A 19,824-nucleotide genomic window follows, 5' to 3' on the forward strand; every position below is an offset into this window, starting at 1 on the left:
TTTTTTTCCCCCGAGACAGGGTTTCTCTGTGTAGTGCTGGCTGTCCTGGAACTTACTCTGTAGACCAGGCTGACCTCGAACTCAGAAACCTGCCTGCCTCTGCCTCCCAGAGTGCTGGGATCACAGGCGTGCACCACCACACCCGGCTGCACCTGTGTTTTTAAAGTATACAATTTTTAGTTTTTTAAAAAAGTCATCTTTATAGATTTGGCAGTTGGGGGGGGGTTGTTTAATTAGGTATTCGATGTGTAGTTTTGTGGGATGTGTGTGAACATATGGTCTGTTTTGTTTTGTGGATTGGTTTTTGTTTTGTATTGGTTTTGCACGATGCTCAGATTGAACCCAGGGCCTTAGGGATGCTTGGCATGTGCTCTACCACTAAGCTATTGTCCAGGCCCTATTTTATTTTAAGAGACTTAAAAGTTTGAATTCAAATCTGTAGGAAGAGCTGGGCGGTGGTGGCGCACGCCTGTAATCCCAGCACTCTGGGAGGCAGAGGCAGGCGGATTTCTGAGTTCGAGGCCAGCCTGGTCTACAGAGTGAGTTCCAGGATAGCCAGGGCTACACAGAGAAACCCTGTCTAGAAAAAAACAAATTCAAAAAATTGGAAAAAAAAAAACCCGTAGGAAGGAGGAGTCAGTGGCCTAAAGCGCCATCTGTATCCCTGCCTGTATCTGTTTGACCTAGAAAGTCTAGGAAGCTGAGATGCTCTGGGATGCGTCTAGAAGTCCCTCTGCACTGCCCACCAGAAGCCACACAGCCTCAGGCAGGGATTATGGATCCAGACTGCCTGTGGCACCTGGGCTGGCCTTCCTGTACTTGCTAAGCAAACACAGAGTGTCTGCCCTACTGGTGAGGACACCCTAGACACCAGGAGCTAGCCTGCAAAGGCTGTCCTGGACTTCAGTTAGCTTCCCTGAACTCAGAGGCCCTTGGGTCTGATCCTGCTCCTGTCAGCCATATGCTTTTCTCTGGAAGTCCCAAGGTGACGTCTGTTCCCACTGCAGTGCTTGCCCCAGCAGCCCAACCTCTGTTTGGAGCCGGAGAGTGGTAGGCAGCACCAGGCCTCTCTTTTACCTTAGCCCTCATTCCCTGTAGGATTGAGCCACTGCCCACCCCTGGTCCTTAGCGCTGGCCTTGAGCCGAGAAAGGCACCGTGTCAGGAGCTTCAGGCTTTACTCCAGGGGCCCCCTCTCCTGGTTTGGGGACTGCTTTCCAATCTCAAGCCTGACCTGGGTCAGACCCAGGCAGGAGTGGTAGGGAAGGCAGCTGCTCTTCTACATAACAAAGGGTGACCCTGCTGGAGAGCCGGGTAAGGCACAGACAGGTTTTACAATCCAAGGTGGTGTGGTTTCTTCTATCCGCTGTCTAAGATTGTCAGAATCTGCAAATAAAACCTCTAGATACTGGTGTAATGCAAATCCCAGGCAAACAATGACTAGTATATTAGTGTAATCATGTCCCAAATTCCGTACGGGTTTTATTCAGCAGCCCTACCCCTGTCAGGTTGCTCAGTTTTATTTCTCCAGTATAATTCTTCAGTCAGCTCACAAATCCACATTCAGGTATCCCAGCTGCATCTTGGAGAAGGCTTAGTATACTCCGGCGTATAGCCACACACCCCGTCCCCAACGCAGCCACACACTGCATTGAGTTCATCTGGCTGTCCTCAAGAGCCCGGGCAGGACCTGGCAGAAAATATTTAGAAACCACTATGTGGGCACCTATCTTAACTATTTTGCGTCTTGGTCTTGTCTGAGCCGCTGTACTCTGGCTCAGAGATTGGGATGGGGTAGATTTTCAACTCTAATTCCCATACCGCAAGAAAGGTTCCTAATTGGCTAATCCCAGGCATTGTAACCAGGGAGGGTCCCCTCCCCCACCCCCCAAAGTGGAGCAGCTTGACTCTTATCAGCCTTAGAAGTCGTTCGGACACCTGGCCGGGTGTACTGGCAGCAAGTCAGTTGGAGAGCCCAGGTGTTGATTGACATCTGGTTCTTTCCCGGGTTTGGAAGCAGCAATGGACTAGACTACAGGTGCACATTCCAGACACTGGGAGCAGGCATCCAGCAGAGAAACACTGGGAGCAGGCATCCAGCAGAGAACAAGACCTCCACATCTTCCCGGGACCCACCTTCCAACCCATGCTGGGATTGAATAGGGCTTCAGGTGTGTAGGGCCAGTGCTCTACCTCTGAGCTATTACCACCCCCACCCCCGCCCTGAATGCCCTAATTGGTCAGACACCCTTAAGTCAATGGTGAAGTATATGGCTAACAGACAGTGGTGACCAGATGTTCTCAGTCCAGACAGGCCTTTGTGTCCTTTCTAGACAGCCCCTCCTCAGGGCTCAGGGGCTTGTTTCATGCTGAGCTCCTAGGAGGTCCCAGGGGTGTGGCCTCTCTCCTTCCTCCCTGCCCCTCACCCCAGGACCAGCTATAAAGCTGTTCGTACCAGCCCTCTGCAGACTCAAGACCCTTTCAGGACACTTCAGGGACACACACATCCACAGCTCCTCTTCCTGGACAGCACCATGCCGTTCCTGTGCCTCTGCTGGGCATTCTGGGCACTGTCCCTGGATAGCTGTGGAGAAGCCCTGACTGGAGAGCAGGTCCTGGGCAGCCTACTGCAACAGCTGCAGCTTGATCGACCTCCAGTCGTGGACAAGGCTGATGTGGAAGGGATGGTCATCCCTTCCCATGTGAGGGCCCAGTATGTGGCCCTGCTACAGCACAGCCATGCCAGCCGCTCGCGAGGCAAGAGGTTCAGCCAGAACTTTCGAGGTGAGCCCTCCCCTGTCGTCCTTGGTCTCTTGGAAGGGCAGACTGATCCTGCCTTCCACCTGTGGTGTGAACGGGCCCTTGCCTCTGGTGCTCAGAGTCAAAGTCATGGGGGAGGAGCACAGTCTGAGGCAGTTGTTAGAGGGAGCAGATCTGGGCGGTCTGGGCACTGGGGATCTGCTGTGCACGGAAGGACCCTCAGGATAGGACAAGGGGGACTGTGCTTGCTGGTAAATTAAGGCATAGAGAAGAGGGAGGAGAGCAGAGAAAAACAGAACCTCTGGACTCTGGAGCGACCAAGGCCAGGTAGAACTTTGTGGGATCCCCACCTGGAATAGCGGCTGACTGTGTCTCGCCATGGACAGAGAACAGTTCCTGAGGTGGAGGCAGCCCTGGGTGACAGAATTTGGGAGAGAGAGAGAGAGAGAGAGAGAGAGAGAGAACAGGTATCTAGCTGTCAAATATCAAGGGCCTGCATGGTGGTGCAGCCTTTTCCCGCTGGAAACAGCCCTCCTGGGCACAGCCACCAACTCACTGTCCTAGGTACCTAGGCCTGGAGATATAAGGACGCTGGTTCTGAACAGCCAGGCAATGCAGATGTCTGCTGAGGATAAGGCTGGCTGCTTAGGTAACCACTGTGCTATCCTAGAGAGCACACTGGCAGGAGCCACTTAGGAATGTGACAATGCTCTTAAAGTTTCTTTCTCTCTTTCTTTCTTTCTTTCTTTCTTTCTTTCTTTCTTTCTCTCTCTCTCTCTCTCTTTCTTTTTTCTTACTTTCTTTCTTCCTTTCCTTCTTTCTTTCTATTTTTAAAAGAATTATTTAAGTCAGGCGTGGTGGTGCACGCCTTTAATCCCAGCACTTGAGAGGCAGAGGCAGGTGGATTTCTGAGTTCGAGGCCAGCCTGGTCTACAGAGTGAGTTCCAGAACAGCCAGGGCTACACAGAGAAACCCTGTCTTGAAAAACCAAACCAAAAAAATAAATAAATAAAAAGAATTATTTATTTACTTTATGTATATGTGTACACTGTAGCTGTCTTCAGACCCACTAGAAGAGTACATCAGATCCCATTACAGATGGTTGTAAGCGACACTGTGGTTGCTAGGAATTGAATGAACTCAGGACCTCTGGAAGAGAAGTCTTAACCACTGAGCCATCTCTCTAGCCCCATTCTTAAAGGTCTTAACATTTGCCCCAGGGTTCAGCAATCCTGATAAAGATGTTCACAGACTCCTGTTCCACTGAACAGGAACCCCTCACAAGAGCATCTGTCTCTTAAGAACGACACAGTTCCACAGTCATCTTGGGCTTCTTTTCTCTAGAGAGAGAGATTCTTTTCGACGACATTAGAGGGCTTACTACTCACAATTCTCTCTGAGGATTACTAAGGAATCTTGGCCATTGACCTTAGGTCTTGCCTCCCTGCATGTTATCTGGTACTTGTAGAGACCGGGCTGACTTTGTCCTTGTCCACAGAGGTGGCAGGCAGGTTCCTGGTGTCTGAGACCTCCAGTCACCTGCTAGTGTTCGGCATGGAGCAGCGGCTGCCGCCGAACAGCGAGCTGGTGCAGGCCGTGCTGCGGCTGTTCCAGGAGCCGGTGCCCAGAACAGCTCTCCGGAGGCAAAAGAGGCTGTCCCCACACAGTGCCCGGGCTCGGGTCACCATCGAGTGGCTGCGCTTCCGCGACGACGGCTCCAACCGCACTGCCCTTATTGATTCTAGGTATAGACGCGCGCGCTCTCTCTCTCTCCCTCCCTTCTCCCTTCTTCACCGCCCCCCCCCCCCCCGTGTGTGTGTGTGTGTGTGTGTGTTGGGAGAGTTGGGAAGTGCGGGTTCGGCCCTGCCTGGGGGGAGGGGAGCAGCAGATGATAGGCGTGGGTGCAGGACCCGACAGACTCCTCCAGGGCCTCCCTAACAGCTTGCCAGTCCCCTCGCCTGACGCGCGCCGCTGTGTCTCAGGCTCGTGTCCATCCACGAGAGCGGCTGGAAGACCTTCGACGTGACGGAGGCCGTGAACTTCTGGCAGCAGCTGAGCCGGCCGAGGCAGCCGCTGCTGCTCCAGGTGTCGGTGCAGAGGGAGCATCTGGGCGCGGGGACCTGGAGCGCACACAAGTTGGTCCGGTTCGCGGCGCAGGGGACGCCGGACGGCAAGGGGCAGGGCGAGCCGCAGCTGGAGCTGCACACGCTGGACCTCAAGGACTACGGGTAGGCACTGATAAGCGAAATCCAGGGACAAATGGGGAATTTGACTTCACTGTGAAATGACAAAGTTTCAGAACGGGAGGATATTTAGAAAAGGCTTCCTCTGACTCTTACGAAGCTCCCAGTAAATATTATTTATTTTTTAGTTCTTAGCTATCCATCCCCAAATTAATACCCAATATTCAGTTGTTTCCTTTGCTGTGGCACTGGGGTTGAAATCTAAGCCAGAAAATTCCTAATAAGCTACACATCCAGCCCAGTTCTTCAATCCCGCAGAGCTAGATCTTAAGTCTCTCCCAGATGCCGGGATCTCTGCCAAGTTTCAGCTGACTTCTGACTTCTCACCCAACAGAGCTCAAGGCAATTGCGACCCCGAGGCACCAGTGACTGAAGGCACCCGATGCTGTCGCCAGGAGATGTATCTGGACCTGCAGGGGATGAAGTGGGCCGAGAACTGGATCCTGGAACCTCCAGGGTTCCTGACTTATGAGTGCGTGGGCAGCTGCCCGCAGCTGCCGGAGTCCCTGACGAGCAGGTGGCCATTTCTGGGGCCTCGGCAGTGTGTTGCCTCAGAGATGACCTCTCTGCCCATGATTGTCAGCATGAAGGAGGATGGCAAGACCAGGCCTCAAGTGGTCAGCCTGCCCAACATGAGGGTGCAGACGTGTAGCTGTGCCTCGGATGGGGCGCTCATACCCAGGAGGCTGGAGCCATAGGCACAGGGTGTGGCCTCCCCAAGGATGTGACTTTTATGTAAATCTGAAGTGCTCATTATACCAGCGGCGAGTTGGGGGTTCTAAATCCCTAATGGGCCAATGCTCAGTGTGAGGGCCTTGCTTCCTTGGAACCAGCCTCATCCCCAAATTTTTACCTTCAAGGAATGTGACTCGCTGGCCACTGGAGGCGCTACCTAGTGGTCTCTGTCCTCATATTGCTCACTGCACTGTATGCGAAGCACTTACATGTATAGATACTATAAACTAAGGACAGAATTCCCAATTGCATTGTTCTGTTAACATGTCTCTGGATCTGGGCTGAGTGCCAGTCTTGAGTCTGGACCTAAGACACAAGTGTATCAAACATGCTCAGCCTAGGCAATTCTGGCTTTGCTGGAAGTGAATAAAATAGGCTTTGTTTTGTAACTTTCTGTTTCCTTATTTTTTGTTTCTCTCTCTCTCCAGACAGGGTTTCTTTGTGTAGCTCTAGCTTGCTTCCCCATTTAAACTACATCTGTGTAAGCAGAGGTAGAAAAAGAAAGGTCTGGCGTTAGGTCAACATTTTTTTTTCCCGTTTTTTGGATTTGTTTTTTTTTTTTTTTTTCTTCAAGACAGGGTTTCTCTGTGTAGCCCTGGCTGTCCTGGAGCTCACTCTGTAGACCAGTCTGGCCTTGAACTCAGAAATCCACCTGCCTCTGTTTTCCAGAGTGCTGGGATTACAGGTGTGTGCCACCACCGCCTGGCACATTAGGTCAACTTAACTGGACCTAAAGAACTTGACTTAGCTAAGACTTGGTCGAGGTTTCAAAGATAAAGGAAGCCAAGACTGATGATAGTCATTTGGATCCAAGTCGGCGGCAGCGTCTGCTTTTCAGAACTGAGATAGAAATGTTTTGCTGTTGAGATTTTTGGCTTTTCTGAGCCCAGCAATTCAGGTTTTATTTCAAATCTAGTTGCATTAAGAAAAAAAAAATCATGTCAGGTGTGGTGGTGTGCACCTTTAATCCCAGCAGAGGCTCTGAATTTGAGGCCATCCTGTTACATAGAGAATTTCAAGCCAGCCAGCACGACACTGTCAGACCTTGTTTCAAATAAATAAATAAGAAAAAATTCATAGTCGTGGGGCGGTGGTGACGCATGCCTGTAATCCCAGCCCTCTGGAAGGCAGAAGCAGGCGGATTTCTGAGTTCGAGGCCAGCCTGGTCTACACAGTGAGTTCCAGGACAGCCAGGGCTACACAGAGAAACCCTGTCTCAAAAAAAGAAAAAAAAAAAAGCCAAAAAAAACCCCAAAGTCATAATTCTAGAAGGATGGACCTCACTCCTCTTGGGCTGATACAAGCAGTGCTATTCACAGCGTTGGCTATGCCCTGGTAGGCTGCCAAGTATGCAGAGGCTTTTAAGAGACAAGCTTGGGGTTGGAGAGGTGGCTCAGCGGTTAAGAGCACTGGCTGCTCTTTTAGAGGTTGTGCGTTCAATCCCCAGCAACCACATGGCGGTTCACAACCATTTGTAATGGGATCCAATGCCCTCTTCTGGTGTGTTTGAAGACAGCAACAGTATACCCACATACATGAAATAAATAAATAAACCTTTTTTGTTGTTGTTGTTTTTGTTTTGTTTTTTCGAGACAGGTTTCTCTGTGTAGCTCTGGCTGTCCTGGAACTCACTGTGTAGACCAGGCTGGCCTCGAACTCAGAAATCTGCCTGCCTCTGGCTCCCAAGTGCTGGGATTAAAGGTGTGAGCCACCACCGCCCGGCTAAATAAATAAATCTTAAAAAAGAAAGAATGCAAGAAGCTTGGCCAGCGTCTCAGCTCAGGGAATGGGTTTCTTAGTCTCCCTACAAATCTGTACAGCTGTTGGCTTCCAATTCCACATCCTCTGGTCTCATCTGCTTTCTTGTCCTGATCCCCTAAATAGCAGCAGCAACCCCTAACTTCTGTGGTTTTGGTTTAAGGAACCAATAATTTAATAATTACTTTACACACTGGTACAACCAGGCCTATGGATGGTTCAACTCACACCTTAGATTTATTTTTTTAGACAGGGTCTCACTATGTAGCTGCATGTTTTTATTTTATATTTATTAATTTAATAATAATAATAATAATTTTGAGAGAAGTGCTATGTAGCTTAGGATAGCCTCCAACTCCATATGCAGTCAAAGATGACCTTTGAGTTAACTTTTTTTTTTTTAAAGATTTATTTATTATATGTAAGTACACTATAGCTGTCTTCAGACACTCCAGAAGAGGACAGCAGATCTAATTACGGGTGGTTGTGAGCCACCATGTGGTTGCTGGGATTTGAACTCAGGACCTTCTGAAGAGCAGTCAGTGCTCTTAACCGCTGAGCCATCATCTCTCCAGCCCCAACTTTTTTTTTTCAAGACAGGGTTTCTCTATGTAGCCCTGGCTATCCTGGAATTCACTCTGTAGCCCAGGCTGGCCTCAAAGCAGAGATCTGCCTACCTCTGTGTCCCAAGTGCTGGGACTAAAGCCTTTCTTGGCTTTGATATTTTTGTTTTTGTTTTTTCCAGATGGGGTTTCTCTGTGTAGCCTCAGCTGCCCTAGAACTCACTCTGTAGACAAGGCTGGTCTCAAACTCACAGAAATTTGTCTATCTTTACCTCCTGGGTAAAAGCATGTACCACCACTGCCTGCTGACCTTGAATATTTTAAAAAATTAAATTTTGTGTGTGTGTGTGTATTTGTGTGTGTGTGTGTGCGCGCGCGCGGGCTGTGGAAGTCAGATGGAAACTTTAGGGAGCTGGTTCTCTCTTTCAGCAGTGGGTCTGAGGGTCAGGGGCAGCTAGTCAGGCTTTCGTGGCCAGCGCCTTTATCCTGAGCTTACCCCTTGAACCTCTCATCCTCCTGCGTCCACATCCGGAGTGCTGTGATTACGGGCTCGCAAACCTCGACGGGCTTATGCGTCACTAGGTATCACGCACACTACCCAAAGCCCCTGCCAACTTGAGCTACATCTCTAGCCCAGGTTTTGTCAACTCACGCACTCTGATCCATCCCAGCCTTCCCTGGACTCGAGACAACCGTACCCTACTGAAGACCAGACGTGGAAAGCCTTTCCTTCAGGCCCTAACCTTTTTCTTTGGCAGTTTTTGCCATTATCCTAATGACTGGGGCTAGACTTCAGAGCACAGGCCAAGCAGGTGTCAGCATCATCGACAAAGGCAGAAATGAGGACTAAAGAGGGCCAGGAGAAGATCAGGCAGAGCTAATTGGAGGAGACAAGGGCATGACCAGAGGCCTACCCCCAGGGGCCGAGGGAAGCCTGTTGTGGGGTCCCTAACAAAGAAAAGACAAGGACAGAGGGCAGCTCTGGGAAATTAACTGTTAGCTAGGTACTTAAGGGGGTGGGAGATGGAAGCGGGAAAGGGACTGAGAAAGGAGAGAGGAAAGAGACACCCAGTTTCAGACAGCCGCAAGCTGGACTAGCATCAGGACCAGGGAGGCTGCGAGGGTATTTTTATCTTTACAGTAGAAGATGAAAGCTCAGACATGGAAGTGAGGTCAGAGAAACAGCTGTGCCTTGGGGACCGAGGAGCTGCTCAGGCATGGCGGAGTCAGTATGGCAAGACCTCTACAGCGAGCTTTGGTCCCACTCCTTTCCATGTGGAAACTGTGGCCTGCGAGTAGGTGGTTTGCAGCAGTGGCTCCGCCAGGGTCCTTACTCCAGTTCCCTAACACACCCAGTCCTGGGTGAGGGCGCAGAGTAGGTGCAGAGGCCCCTGGTTAGTTGGAAACCTCCAAGTCCCAGCCAGAACATACCAGACGCTCAGCGTGTTTGGCCCCAGTTGGCAAAGCTGGTGGCCCGAGGCGGCGCAGTAACTTGTATTTCTAGGGAACGCTGGAAATGCTGTACTTTATTTGGGGCAGGACAGAGCTTTGGAACTTTCAAGGTCCCAGCTCCCTTATGTGGCGGTGCTCTCTTCGCTGCAGATGGCTGGGAACTGGGTAGGTCCACTGTGTCTGGTGCTCCCCCACCCTGCAACCCAACTGGGCCAGCTCAGAAGTTCCTGGGGACATTGAATCACGAACATCTGCAGATGCTTTCCAACGCCGCAACCATCCTAGGCACGGCCCAGTGCCCTCTCAGTGGGAATGTGCTAGGGTACAAAGGAAAGGCAGTCCGGAGACGAGCTCTCCCAGCTTTGTGGGCGTTAGCTGGTCTGGTCCCGCCCCTAGACCTCAGTGAGGACGCCACGCGTGGACCAGAGTTAGAGAACCACAGAGGGGCTCATTGCCCGGCGCACTGTTCTCGAGGTCCAGTTGGCGCCGGCGCGAGCGAAGAGTCCAAATTAGGTAACCCGTGGACACAGTTCTGCGCATGTGCAAGAGGCGCCGGAGTTTCACTTTGTAACTTTTAAGTGGTGGGGACGCCGCCCCGCCCCTCCAGGTAAGGACTGACCACTCCCCCGGGCGCGCGCGCCGCCGCCGCCGCCGCAGGTAAAGTGGGAAGGGGAGCAGAGACGGGGAGGTCGCGGCCGGACCCTCCCAGGACGCTCCAGCCGGGGTCCTCGCGGGGCGGGGAGCCTCAGATCTCCTTCCCCGACGATTGTCGGGTGACAGTAGCCGGGTAGGTGGCTAGAGAGTGCCAGTCAAACCCCGCGCCGCTTGGACTTCCTGACAGCTCTTGGCTGCGTGGCGGATCCTTCCCTCCACCTCCTCCGCGGGCTTCCAAGTTTGTTTGTGGGCTCCGATTTCCCCGCCTGACCCGAAGGGCAGCGTCGGAGCCCTCTCTTCTTTAATTCCTTACGAGGCTAGACCCGGCTTGTGTACTGTCCGGGTGACCAGTCCCTCCTGTCCTGGTACCTCCGGGTGGAGGAAAACTGGGGACTTGGGGAAGGGCGGGAGGGGGAGGGAAGAGCTGCGACAGGAAAAAAAAAAAAAAAACAAAAAACAAAAAAAACAAAAGACACTTAAGACAACAACTTACCCAGACCTGATAAGCCAGGCTACCTGACACCTCGGGTGAGGTGGAGTTGCTGTCTTTCAGGCCCAAACAGGGGACGACAGCTGTAGGGACTTTTGCTAAAGGCCTGAGAATATATTTTCTGTCCTGAAGCTTTGGTTGGCTCCCAGGGTTGAGAATTTGGGGTGCAAATCATCTGGTGGAGCGTGTACGAATGAATATTCGTCTGATGTGGGATGGTGACTATTGCTAAGAGTGTGTGCCGAGGCGGGGCTCCTGAGACCCCAGAGTCTAATGCTTTTTTTTTAGGCGCCCTCTCACCCCATGTAGTGGCTTTCAGCAGCATTCCCACCCCTTAGGGACTTGTTTGATTTCCTCCCCACACCCAGAGCCTTTTCTGCCCCCTGGTGGGCGTGTTCCCGCCTGCCCTCTCAGAGCATGTTCCTTTGGGAGGCATGAGAGGGCTGGCTTGCTCAGAGTCTAGGAGCTTTTTCAGTAGCAGCCTCTGACTCTTCCTGCAGCTGTTGGGTAAGACAGGCTGCTCACTCCTAGCTGGAGCAGCTGAGTGTCTGGGACCGTGGCTTCTGATCCTGTCACCTGCCAAGTCCTCCTTGTTTGCTCCACTATATTTGATCTCCCTGATTCTAGCCCACAGGGGATATTGAGGCAGAACAGCCAGACTGGACCTGCCTGTGCCCAGGCCGCCTTCTCTGCTGGCTGACCTCCCTTAGTTCTTCTGTTTTGCTTTTGAGTCAGGGTCTTACTCTGTAGTCCCGATGGCTTAGCATTCGCAGAGATCCACCTGCCTCTGCCTCCTGCATGTTGGGGTACATGGGTGTGTGCCGCCACACCCTCCCTCCCTTAGTTCTTACCAAACTTTGTAGATTCTCCTGGGAACCTGTTTGGCAAGAGAAAAAAGCCTTAGGAGTGAGGTCGGCCATTAGGGAAAGGGAGCCACAGGTACCCTCCGGGGGTCAGGCTTCTCTTTCTTCCAGGCCCCTGAAAGAGCAACTTTGGTGAGTCACCCTTCCTACCCCCAGCACCACCCCTGCCCCTCCCTTCCTTGGGACAACACTCTCTGTGTGTGAGCATTTATGAGGATGTTTTTCCATTTCTCTTTCCAAGCCTTCCTTATTTGCTCTGCGGGGTTTCATTTCCCCCCAATTCTAGTTTGAGGGGACCTTGGGGTGCTGCAGCAGCCCTCCGGGTGTCTGTATGAAGCCTTGGCTTGGTATGTCACCTCAAGCCCAGAGCCACTGTGCTTCTGAGGGAGAGAGGCCCTCCTGACCTTGGCAGGGCCTAATTCCATTGGACAAGAGATGTGGACCTGGAGCTGCAGGTCCTGCTGGGTGAAGAGAGAGAAATAGGGCGGCGCAGAGGAACCCTGGCAGGCGGTGGAAATCTTGTTCCTGGAGTTTAGGTGCAAAGCCAGGTAGAAAGAAACTCACTGGGCATGACCAGAAAATGGGCACGTGGATGGAAGACATTTGGGCAGGTCTCAGAGTAACAGCAGAGTGTAGAGGGTTTCTGCTCTGAAACCCTATACTAGAAGAAGGTGGCTCCCTGTGACTTAAGTGACGACACGGGTGGCATCAGGACAGGGTGTGAATGTTGGTGCCGCAGGGGCAGGTCAAAGTGGACAGCCTAGCAGGAAAGGAGAAGCAGACCAGAGAGGCCTGACTCACTAAAACTTGGAGCTGTTAGGGCTGGGGCGTGGGAGGGGCTGAACCCACTGGGGATTTCTCCAGCAGAGGCTCACAGTCCTTCCTCCCTAAGTGTGGTGACAGAACAGCCTTGCATCACAGGCAGGGATGTTTCGAAGTACTGGCGTCCTGGTGATTTCCCCCCCCTTATGTGGAGATTTCCATTAGTGCCTAGGGTGCCTGAGACTTCAGGAGGTGTGAGCACGGAGGCTGGAGTCATGTCTGTTGGTCTCAAGCTTTCTGTGTAGCTGAGGCTGGCCATGAAATCCCGATCCTCCTATTTCTTCCTTGAGTGCTGGGATGGCGGGCCTTCTGAGACCGTTCCTGCTCCTCTGGGTGAGGTTTAAAGGAGAGAAGCAGGGACTTCAGCTCCCGGTGGAAGTGGTATTTATAATTGCTCATGGTCACTAACCCCATGGCACCAAACACATGTCTGTCTACAGCCACTGCCTTCCTTATAGAAGGGAAAGTGATCCTTTCTCCTAATCCCAGTCTCCTCCCCCATCCTTCCCTCAATTTCTATCTGGTACGTTGCAAGAGTGAGTCTGTGCTTGGGCGTGTGTGTGTGTGTATGTATTGCATATGAGTGCGCTGGCATGTGTATGTGGGTCTGTGTGTGTGTGTGTATTGCATATGCATATGTGAGTGTTCTGGCATGTGTGTGTGTGTGTGTGTCTGTATTGCGTATGTGAGTCTGCGCTGGTGTGTGTGTATATATGCATTGCATATGAGTGCGCTGGCATGTGTATGTGGGTCTGTGTGTGTGTGTATTGCATATGAGAGTGCTCTGGCATGTGTGTGTGTGTGTATGTTTGTGGTCTGTGTGTGTATGTATGTATTGCATATGTGAGTCTGCACTGGCATGTGTGTGTGTGCATGTGTGTGCATGTGTGTGTTATATATGTGAGTCTGAGCTGGCATGTGTGTGTGTGTCTGTGCATGTGTGTGTTGCATATGTAAGTTTGAGCTGGCATGTGTGTGTGTGTGTCTGTGTGTGTGTGTGCATGTGTGTGTTGCATATGTGAGTCTGAGCTGACATGTGTGTGGGTCTGTGTGTGTCTGCACACCAGTGCCAGGAGTCAGAACTGGGACCCTACCCCACCCAACCCAGAACACACCTTCAGTAGTCCAGATATCTGAGTCCATTCTCTGCACTCCCCTTGCTTGTCCCTAAAACTTCTACCGTTCTAGTAGGCAGAAGAGACAGACTTTGAGGAAGGAAGTCCTTTGAGAATTACAATTTAAGCAGACTTGGGGAGGTGGGAACCTAAGGAAGGAGGTTCACTCATAAATGATGTGAAGCAGGTCAGAACCTGGGCACCCAGGCCTTGGGCCTCAGTGCCAGGGGACAGACTGTAGATTTCCATTAAATTTGCCAGGGGTTCTGGGAGCCTTCTGGAGTCAGCTTGCAGCCTGCAGCTGTGCCTGTTTCAAACACTGAACCTTCTGTTAAAGGGGAGGGATGACTGGAAGAGGGTGGGGCTGAGTGCAGCTGGGCTCTGAGCCTCGCCCAGGAGAGGGCCTAGGCCTCTCTGCTCTATCTGCCCCTCCCACTTTTGCCTCTTTCTGGGAAGCCCAGAGATGTGATGGGGCTTACAGAGTGAAAACCTGGGCTCTGGGAGTCAGGATTGGAGGTTCAATCCTGTGGCACCCAGCTTCTAAGTTTGGGACGTGGGTGGCTATTAAGTATCTGGAACTTGGATTCCAAGAACAAGTCAACCAGCCTTGGAGACTCCGGCTCTGATGTGCTGAGGAGAGTTGGGGTGGGCTCCTGTCCTCTTCTCTGATGGACCAACAGTGTTCCTGTCTGTTCCTCAGCTGGCGGCTGAGGCTTCTTCCTCTTCCCAGCCGTTGTGGGAAGGCCTCTTCCTCGCTACTGTCTGTTTCTGGATGCTCTGAGGACTCTTGGGGGAGTTATTTTCCCAGCAGCACTTGAGGCTAGAGGAACTTCAGCTGTGGCTACCACTGACCACCCCCCCACCCCCACCCCCCTTTATCTTATTTACCCTTTTTGGGTATCAGCTTTTTGCATCCCTGAACCGGTTGTCTAATCTGACCATCTGGGCTGTTCCTGTAAGTGGAACTAGTCTTTGTGGACTCTATGAGGGACAGAGGTGTGATGTCCAGATTCTGTGCTCCACCGCGTGGGGGTGGGTAGATGGGAAACACTTACCTTTGACTGTGGCGGCACTGGCTGGGGGAAAACTGCAAGTTCACACTCTGATCTTATCCTTCTTCTTCTCTAGGGAGAGAAGGCACAATGACCAGCTCCCCGTTCCTGGATCCCTGGCCATCCAAGGCTCTGTCAATCCGTGAGCACCCGGGTTCTGGGAATAGTTCCAAAGACTCCTATTGTTACAACTCAGCCCAAAACAGCACTGTGCTCCAGGGTGTCACCTTTGGAGGTATCCCCACTGTCCTGCTCCTAGATGTCAGCTGCTTTCTGGTAAGATCCCCTCTCAGTTACGTGTTTAACCCTTTGTTCCCTAGGACCTTCTAGGAAACTCACGTGAGGTAGATAGGCACAGAGCCCGTGCGTGTTCTGGGAGCCTGAACATGGGTAGATAGACCTTGACTTCTGGAGCCATTGTAATGGTTCCTTTCTCAGAGGATCTGGGGATAGAGTAGGACCTTGTGTGTGAGTGTGATCCAGATTACACAGCCACCAGCCGGTCCTGTCTTGTCTCACTGGCCCTCGGGGTGGGTGGCATGAGAGATGGGAATGCGGGATATGGACCAGGGTTAGAGCAGGTGCAACTTGTAGGGTGTGAGTGGTGTTTCTTTTTGTCCTGGGATGCCTGGGGGCTTTTGGGAACCAGAAATAGATTCTTTGAGCTGACCTCGGGGCACGTGTGGCTTTTTCCTTAATGTTGACCTTCTGTTCACAAAGCGTCTTCCCATTTGAAACAGGGGTTATTATCTTTGCAGTGTGACTCAACAACAGTTGAGGTGTGTGTGTGTGTGTGTGTGTGTGTGTTAGGGATAGAACCCAGGGCCTTATGCATGTTCCATACTCCACAGGCTCTTTCCTACCGAACCACATCTCACATATTCCAACCTGACTGGTTTAGGTTTACTGGGGTTAACATGTACTGTCTTTTCACAAACACCCCCAGAATAATTGCTCCCTTGACCCTAGCTTCTAAGAACAGAGACCATGGGGTGGATGGGAGGGTGGAGGTCACATCCTAGGTCTCCCTGGAGCAGGTTGGCTAGGTTGGGTAGGGAAGCTAGGGTGGAAGGCGAGATAGTCAGAGGACCCCAGTTCCTGCCAGGCAGGAGGAGCAGGGGTTCCCACCCCCGCATCTCCTGACCCCAAACTTGTCCACAGGAAGGGCATTTCTTCCTAATTTCGGTTCCTAGGGCCAAGGTCTACATTGTTACCCCTGAGGTTTGCTACCTGGTTACTCAGCCGGGCTGCTATGCGCAAAGGCCTGTTCCACCTTGGCTTTCCGGAAACATGGAATCCCTGCTACCAACAAACATTCTCAGCACACTCCTTCCAGCAGGAGAACAGTTATCCATGCTTGTGGGCCCAAAAGCGGGGAGCAGGCAGGGTGTGGCAGATGGGGAGAGTTGGTTAAGGTGAGGGGTCTGCACAGGAGTGAGTGGGGCCCAGGGATGGGGGGCGGCTTAGGGAGAAAGCCATTGTCATCTAGATGGTGCTGGTAGAAGGGATATTTTTTTTCCCCACGAGGGACAGGGTCTTACTATGTTGCTGAAGATGATCTCTGAGCTCCTGGCTTCAGGCAATCCTCCTGTCTCAGCTACCCCAATAGGTGGGATGATGGACTTATACAACCAGGATGGATTTGGGGAGATTATTGTTATTTGCACTGGAGAGTGAGTCCAAATCTTCTCATACTGTACCATTCTGTGCTACCCCAAGCCCTCTGAGTTTGGATTTTTAAATTAATTAATTAATCAATCAATTAATTTATTTTATATAGGTACACTGTAGTTGTCTTCAGACACACCAGAAGAAGGTGTCAGATCCCATTACAGATGGTTGTGAGCTACCATGTGGTTGCTGGGATTTGAACTCAGAACCTTCAGAAGAGCAGTCAGTGTTCTTAACCACTGAGCCATCTCTCCAGGCCCTGAGTTCAGATTTTTATTGCAGGAATTTATAGGGTCAAGCGGAAGCTATGTTTGAACCAGAGAAGACCAAGGTGTGGGGGAAGATGTCCACACTGTGTGCAGAGAGGCAAGAAATGACAGAGGGTGACTGCGTCCCGAGCGCCTGGTTTGGTCTACAGTGGGACTCATCTGTCTTTGGGGACACAGCACCCACGTCCTGACTCACCTTAAGAAAATTCCGCAAAAATCAGGGCTTGTGGAATTCCTTTAAGGAAATAACATATGACTTCAAAACCTAGTCTGTCTAAGGTGCCAGGTTCCACCCCAGCACCAAATAAACACATGGCCGAAGCAGGCAAGCCTATGCTATTTGATGTCTTTCCCCCTATCTCTGACTCTCAAAGGAGCCCATGTAAATTGGGGAGAGAGGCAAAGACACACTAGAGAGCTGGCCAAGGCAGAGGTAAAGGGTCTGAGGAGGCAGGCAAGTGTCTGAGACATCTGAACACCATAGGCAGAAATGGGTCTTGCTCTGCACATAAGTTTGTTGTATCACACAGGCCTGTTCTTCTGTCTCAGCTCTCTGGGGTTGGGTTAGCCTAGAGGGCCAGGGCCATTCACTGGATGGATGCACTTGTTTTGTGGGGTCTGAAGGCTTGCATTTAGGGGAGGTAAATGTGAAGAATTGGACCCAAAACAAATGAAATGCAATTTTTCAAAAAATCAAGCCAGGTGCACACCAAGGGCTGAGGCTGGAGGATGACTTGAGCTCAGGAGTTTGAGGCAAGCCTAGGCCACCTAGTGAGGCCTTCACCCTAAAAACAAGGGTTTGGAATGAGGTAAAGAGGGGAGGGGCTTTTTCTCTGGTGAGGCCAAACCTCACCTTCTGACTTGGGGTCTGCTGCTGCTGCTGTGCTTGACTGGAAAGACTCCATCCAAGCCTCAGGTGGTGTGACATCATTGGTGACGTGGGCATAGTGGAGGGAGGTACCAGGCTGCTGAGCTCTGTGCTTGTTCTGGGCTGGATGGAGTCCTCTCCCCTCAGAGTCTGGCCACCCCCCAGAGCCCAGACAGTCTACTCTGACTTGGTTTCCTTTGTCCTTTCAGTTTTTAATCCTGGTGTTTTCCATCATAAGGAGAAGATTCTGGGATTATGGTCGCATAGCCCTGGTATCAGAAGCAGGCAGGTAAATAAAACAACAGAACCTTTTGCCTAGAGTGTGAGCACATCTGAGTATCCTTCTGAGTGTGAATATTGTGCATGTATATATGTGTGCATTGCAAATATATGTGTGTATGTTGATGATACAGGTATGCTTACATGTATGTGTATGTGTGTGTGTATGTATGTATGTATATATGTTTATGTATGTGTGTTTCTGGGATGGACTATGCCAGGAGCTGTATCTTCCTCTCTGATGCTCACCAAAGACCCCTGTGAGGCCTCAATGACTAGAGCTGTGTTCACAGGAAACCAAGGGCTGAAGCTCCTCTGTTTTCTGGGGCTCTGGTTTCAGGCTGTGAAAGATCAGCATTGCTTTTAGGGTTTTGTCACCAGGGAAGGAGGATGCTATTTTCTTCTTCACCTTGCACACATCTCCCTTAGAGCATCGTATCTGAAGTTAATTAATTTGCGCCAGGGCTGGCTGAGTGAGGAAGAAGGAAGCTCCCTGCCTCCCTTCCTGGTCAGGGCTCAAGTTGGACAAGCCCGTTAACAAAACACAGGCTCTCTGTCCAGACCTTAGGCCCTTCCGGGTCCGTGCTGGGTGGGGACAGTTCTGTGCACTTTTCTAAAGGTGAAGATGAGTACTTGAACCAGTCTTTCCTGTTCTGTCTGGCTGCTGTGAACCTCTGGAACTTGTGTCAGCTGAGGCATCATGAAGTGAGAGGAAGCTGTCAGGTGCCCCCTCCAGTCCTGTCCCCGGGGCCCCACATCACTGCTTCAGCCTCTGAGATGTTGCAGTGGTGGGATGAGGAAGGAAGGTACATTTAAGGAGACGCTTCTCTACCCCCACATCTGAGGTATCCTTTCAACGGTTCTCTACTGGCTGGATTTGTGTGTCAGCTTGACACAGGCATGGAGTTATCACAGAGAAAGGAGCTACAGGTGGGGAAATGCTTCCATGAGATCCAGCTGTAAGGCATTTTCTTAATTAGTGATCAAGCAGGGGAGGGCCCCACAGTGGGTGGTGCCATCCCTGGACTGGTGCTCTTGGGTTCTATAACAGAGCAGACTGAGCAAGCCAGGGGAAGCAAGTCAGTAAGCAACATCCCTCCATGGCCTCTGCATCAGCTCCTGCTTCCTGACCTGCTTGAGTTCCAGTCCTGACTTCCTTTGGTGATGAACAGCAATGTGGAAGTGTAAGCACAATAAACCCTTTCTTCCCCAACTTGCTTCTTGGTCATGTTTGTGCAGGAATAGAAACCCTGACTAAGACAGGTTCTTAGTCAGCAAGGGCCTGAGCATGAGTCCTACCTATCTCAGAAGGCAGGAGAGGGTGTGGGAAGTTCCTTCAGTGGGAATGGCTTACTTCCTAACTGTTACGAATACAATCGTTCACACTTAGGGCTGTTTGCTGTCCTCTTCCCTCCACGTCACGGAGCTGTGGAGGGGCACCTCATTCCCTGATAGGGGGCTTGGAGGACATTTTGAGACAGATCTGTCTGGTTCTGAGATGCCGTGAGGGCTGGGATGAATAACCCCACAGCCAGCCTCTCAGGGAGCTCAAACAGCACCTGACAGTTTACTAATGTAGTATTACACACACACACACACACACACACACACACACACACACACACACACACACATGACACTGTATTTAATATGTTGGTTCATTTAACTCTGAGCACTTTAGCATTCTCACCATTAGAATTGGAATGTCTATGTATGTATGTATGTATGTATGTATGTATGTATCTATCTATCTATCTATCTATCTATCTATCTATCTATATGTCTTTTATGTCCCAGCCATCCAGGTGGGTCTTTGAACTTATGATCCTCCTGCCTCAGCCTTCAGTTGAGTCCTGGGATGATAACAGGTGTGTACCACCATGTCCAACATGAGAGTTTCATCAATTGTAGTTTAATTGGCAACATTGTGTCTCTCTTAATGATTCATTAAAAAATTATGTGTCTGATTACCACTGGTATCTTAAGTTAGATAAAATACTGTGTGTATGCATGTACATGCTTTTTTTTTACATTCTTATGTAGAATGCGAATTTTATTTTTCTAAGGTGATACTTTTTCACTTGTCATAGGATTTTATTTTGCTAAAACATTTTATTTATTTTATGAATATGAGTGCACTTTTCAATCTCAAATACACTAGAAGAGGGCATTGGATTCCATCACAGATGGTTGTAAGCCACCATATGGCTGCTGGGATTTGAACTCAGACTG

General features: G+C 50.9%; 2 protein-coding genes across 6 annotated transcripts in view; both read left to right on the forward strand.

The window, feature by feature from the left end:
- The first annotated feature begins 2,399 nt into the window (after positions 1–2,399).
- Positions 2,400–6,107, forward strand: LOC127697285 (left-right determination factor 1). Its single transcript, XM_052200321.1, has 4 exons — positions 2,400–2,782; positions 4,257–4,503; positions 4,741–4,986; positions 5,336–6,107. Exons 1-4 carry the CDS (start codon positions 2,533–2,535, stop codon positions 5,697–5,699), a joined length of 1,107 nt encoding a protein of 368 aa, XP_052056281.1. The 5' UTR covers positions 2,400–2,532; the 3' UTR covers positions 5,700–6,107.
- A 3,841-nt stretch (positions 6,108–9,948) lies between these two features.
- Tmem63a (transmembrane protein 63A) overlaps positions 9,949–19,824 on the forward strand; it is a 36,133-nt gene continuing 26,257 nt past the window's right edge. Inside the window, exons 1-3 of one of the 5 annotated variants that reach the window (XM_052200189.1) lie at positions 9,949–10,166; positions 14,582–14,781; positions 17,523–17,602. In XM_052200189.1, coding sequence (XP_052056149.1) covers positions 14,596–14,781; positions 17,523–17,602 — 266 coding nt within the window. In that variant the 5' untranslated portion in view covers positions 9,949–10,166; positions 14,582–14,595. The other 4 variants (XM_052200191.1, XM_052200190.1, XM_052200193.1 and 1 more) reach the window with 4 other exon arrangements.

Source organism: Apodemus sylvaticus, chromosome 12 (assembly GCF_947179515.1).
Source record: "Apodemus sylvaticus chromosome 12, mApoSyl1.1, whole genome shotgun sequence".
NCBI lineage: Eukaryota > Metazoa > Chordata > Mammalia > Rodentia > Muridae > Apodemus > Apodemus sylvaticus.

Bases quoted from the DNA above. Each gene is read 5' to 3' on its own strand.
- LOC127697285 (XM_052200321.1), top strand. From the start codon at position 2,533: ATGCCGTTCCTGTGCCTCTGCTGGGCATTCTGGGCACTGTCCCTGGAT. The intron at 4,504-4,740 runs GTATAGACGCGC...GCTGTGTCTCAG, and splicing joins ACTGCCCTTATTGATTCTAG to GCTCGTGTCCATCCACGAGA. The intron at 4,987-5,335 runs GTAGGCACTGAT...CTCACCCAACAG, and splicing joins CTGGACCTCAAGGACTACGG to AGCTCAAGGCAATTGCGACC.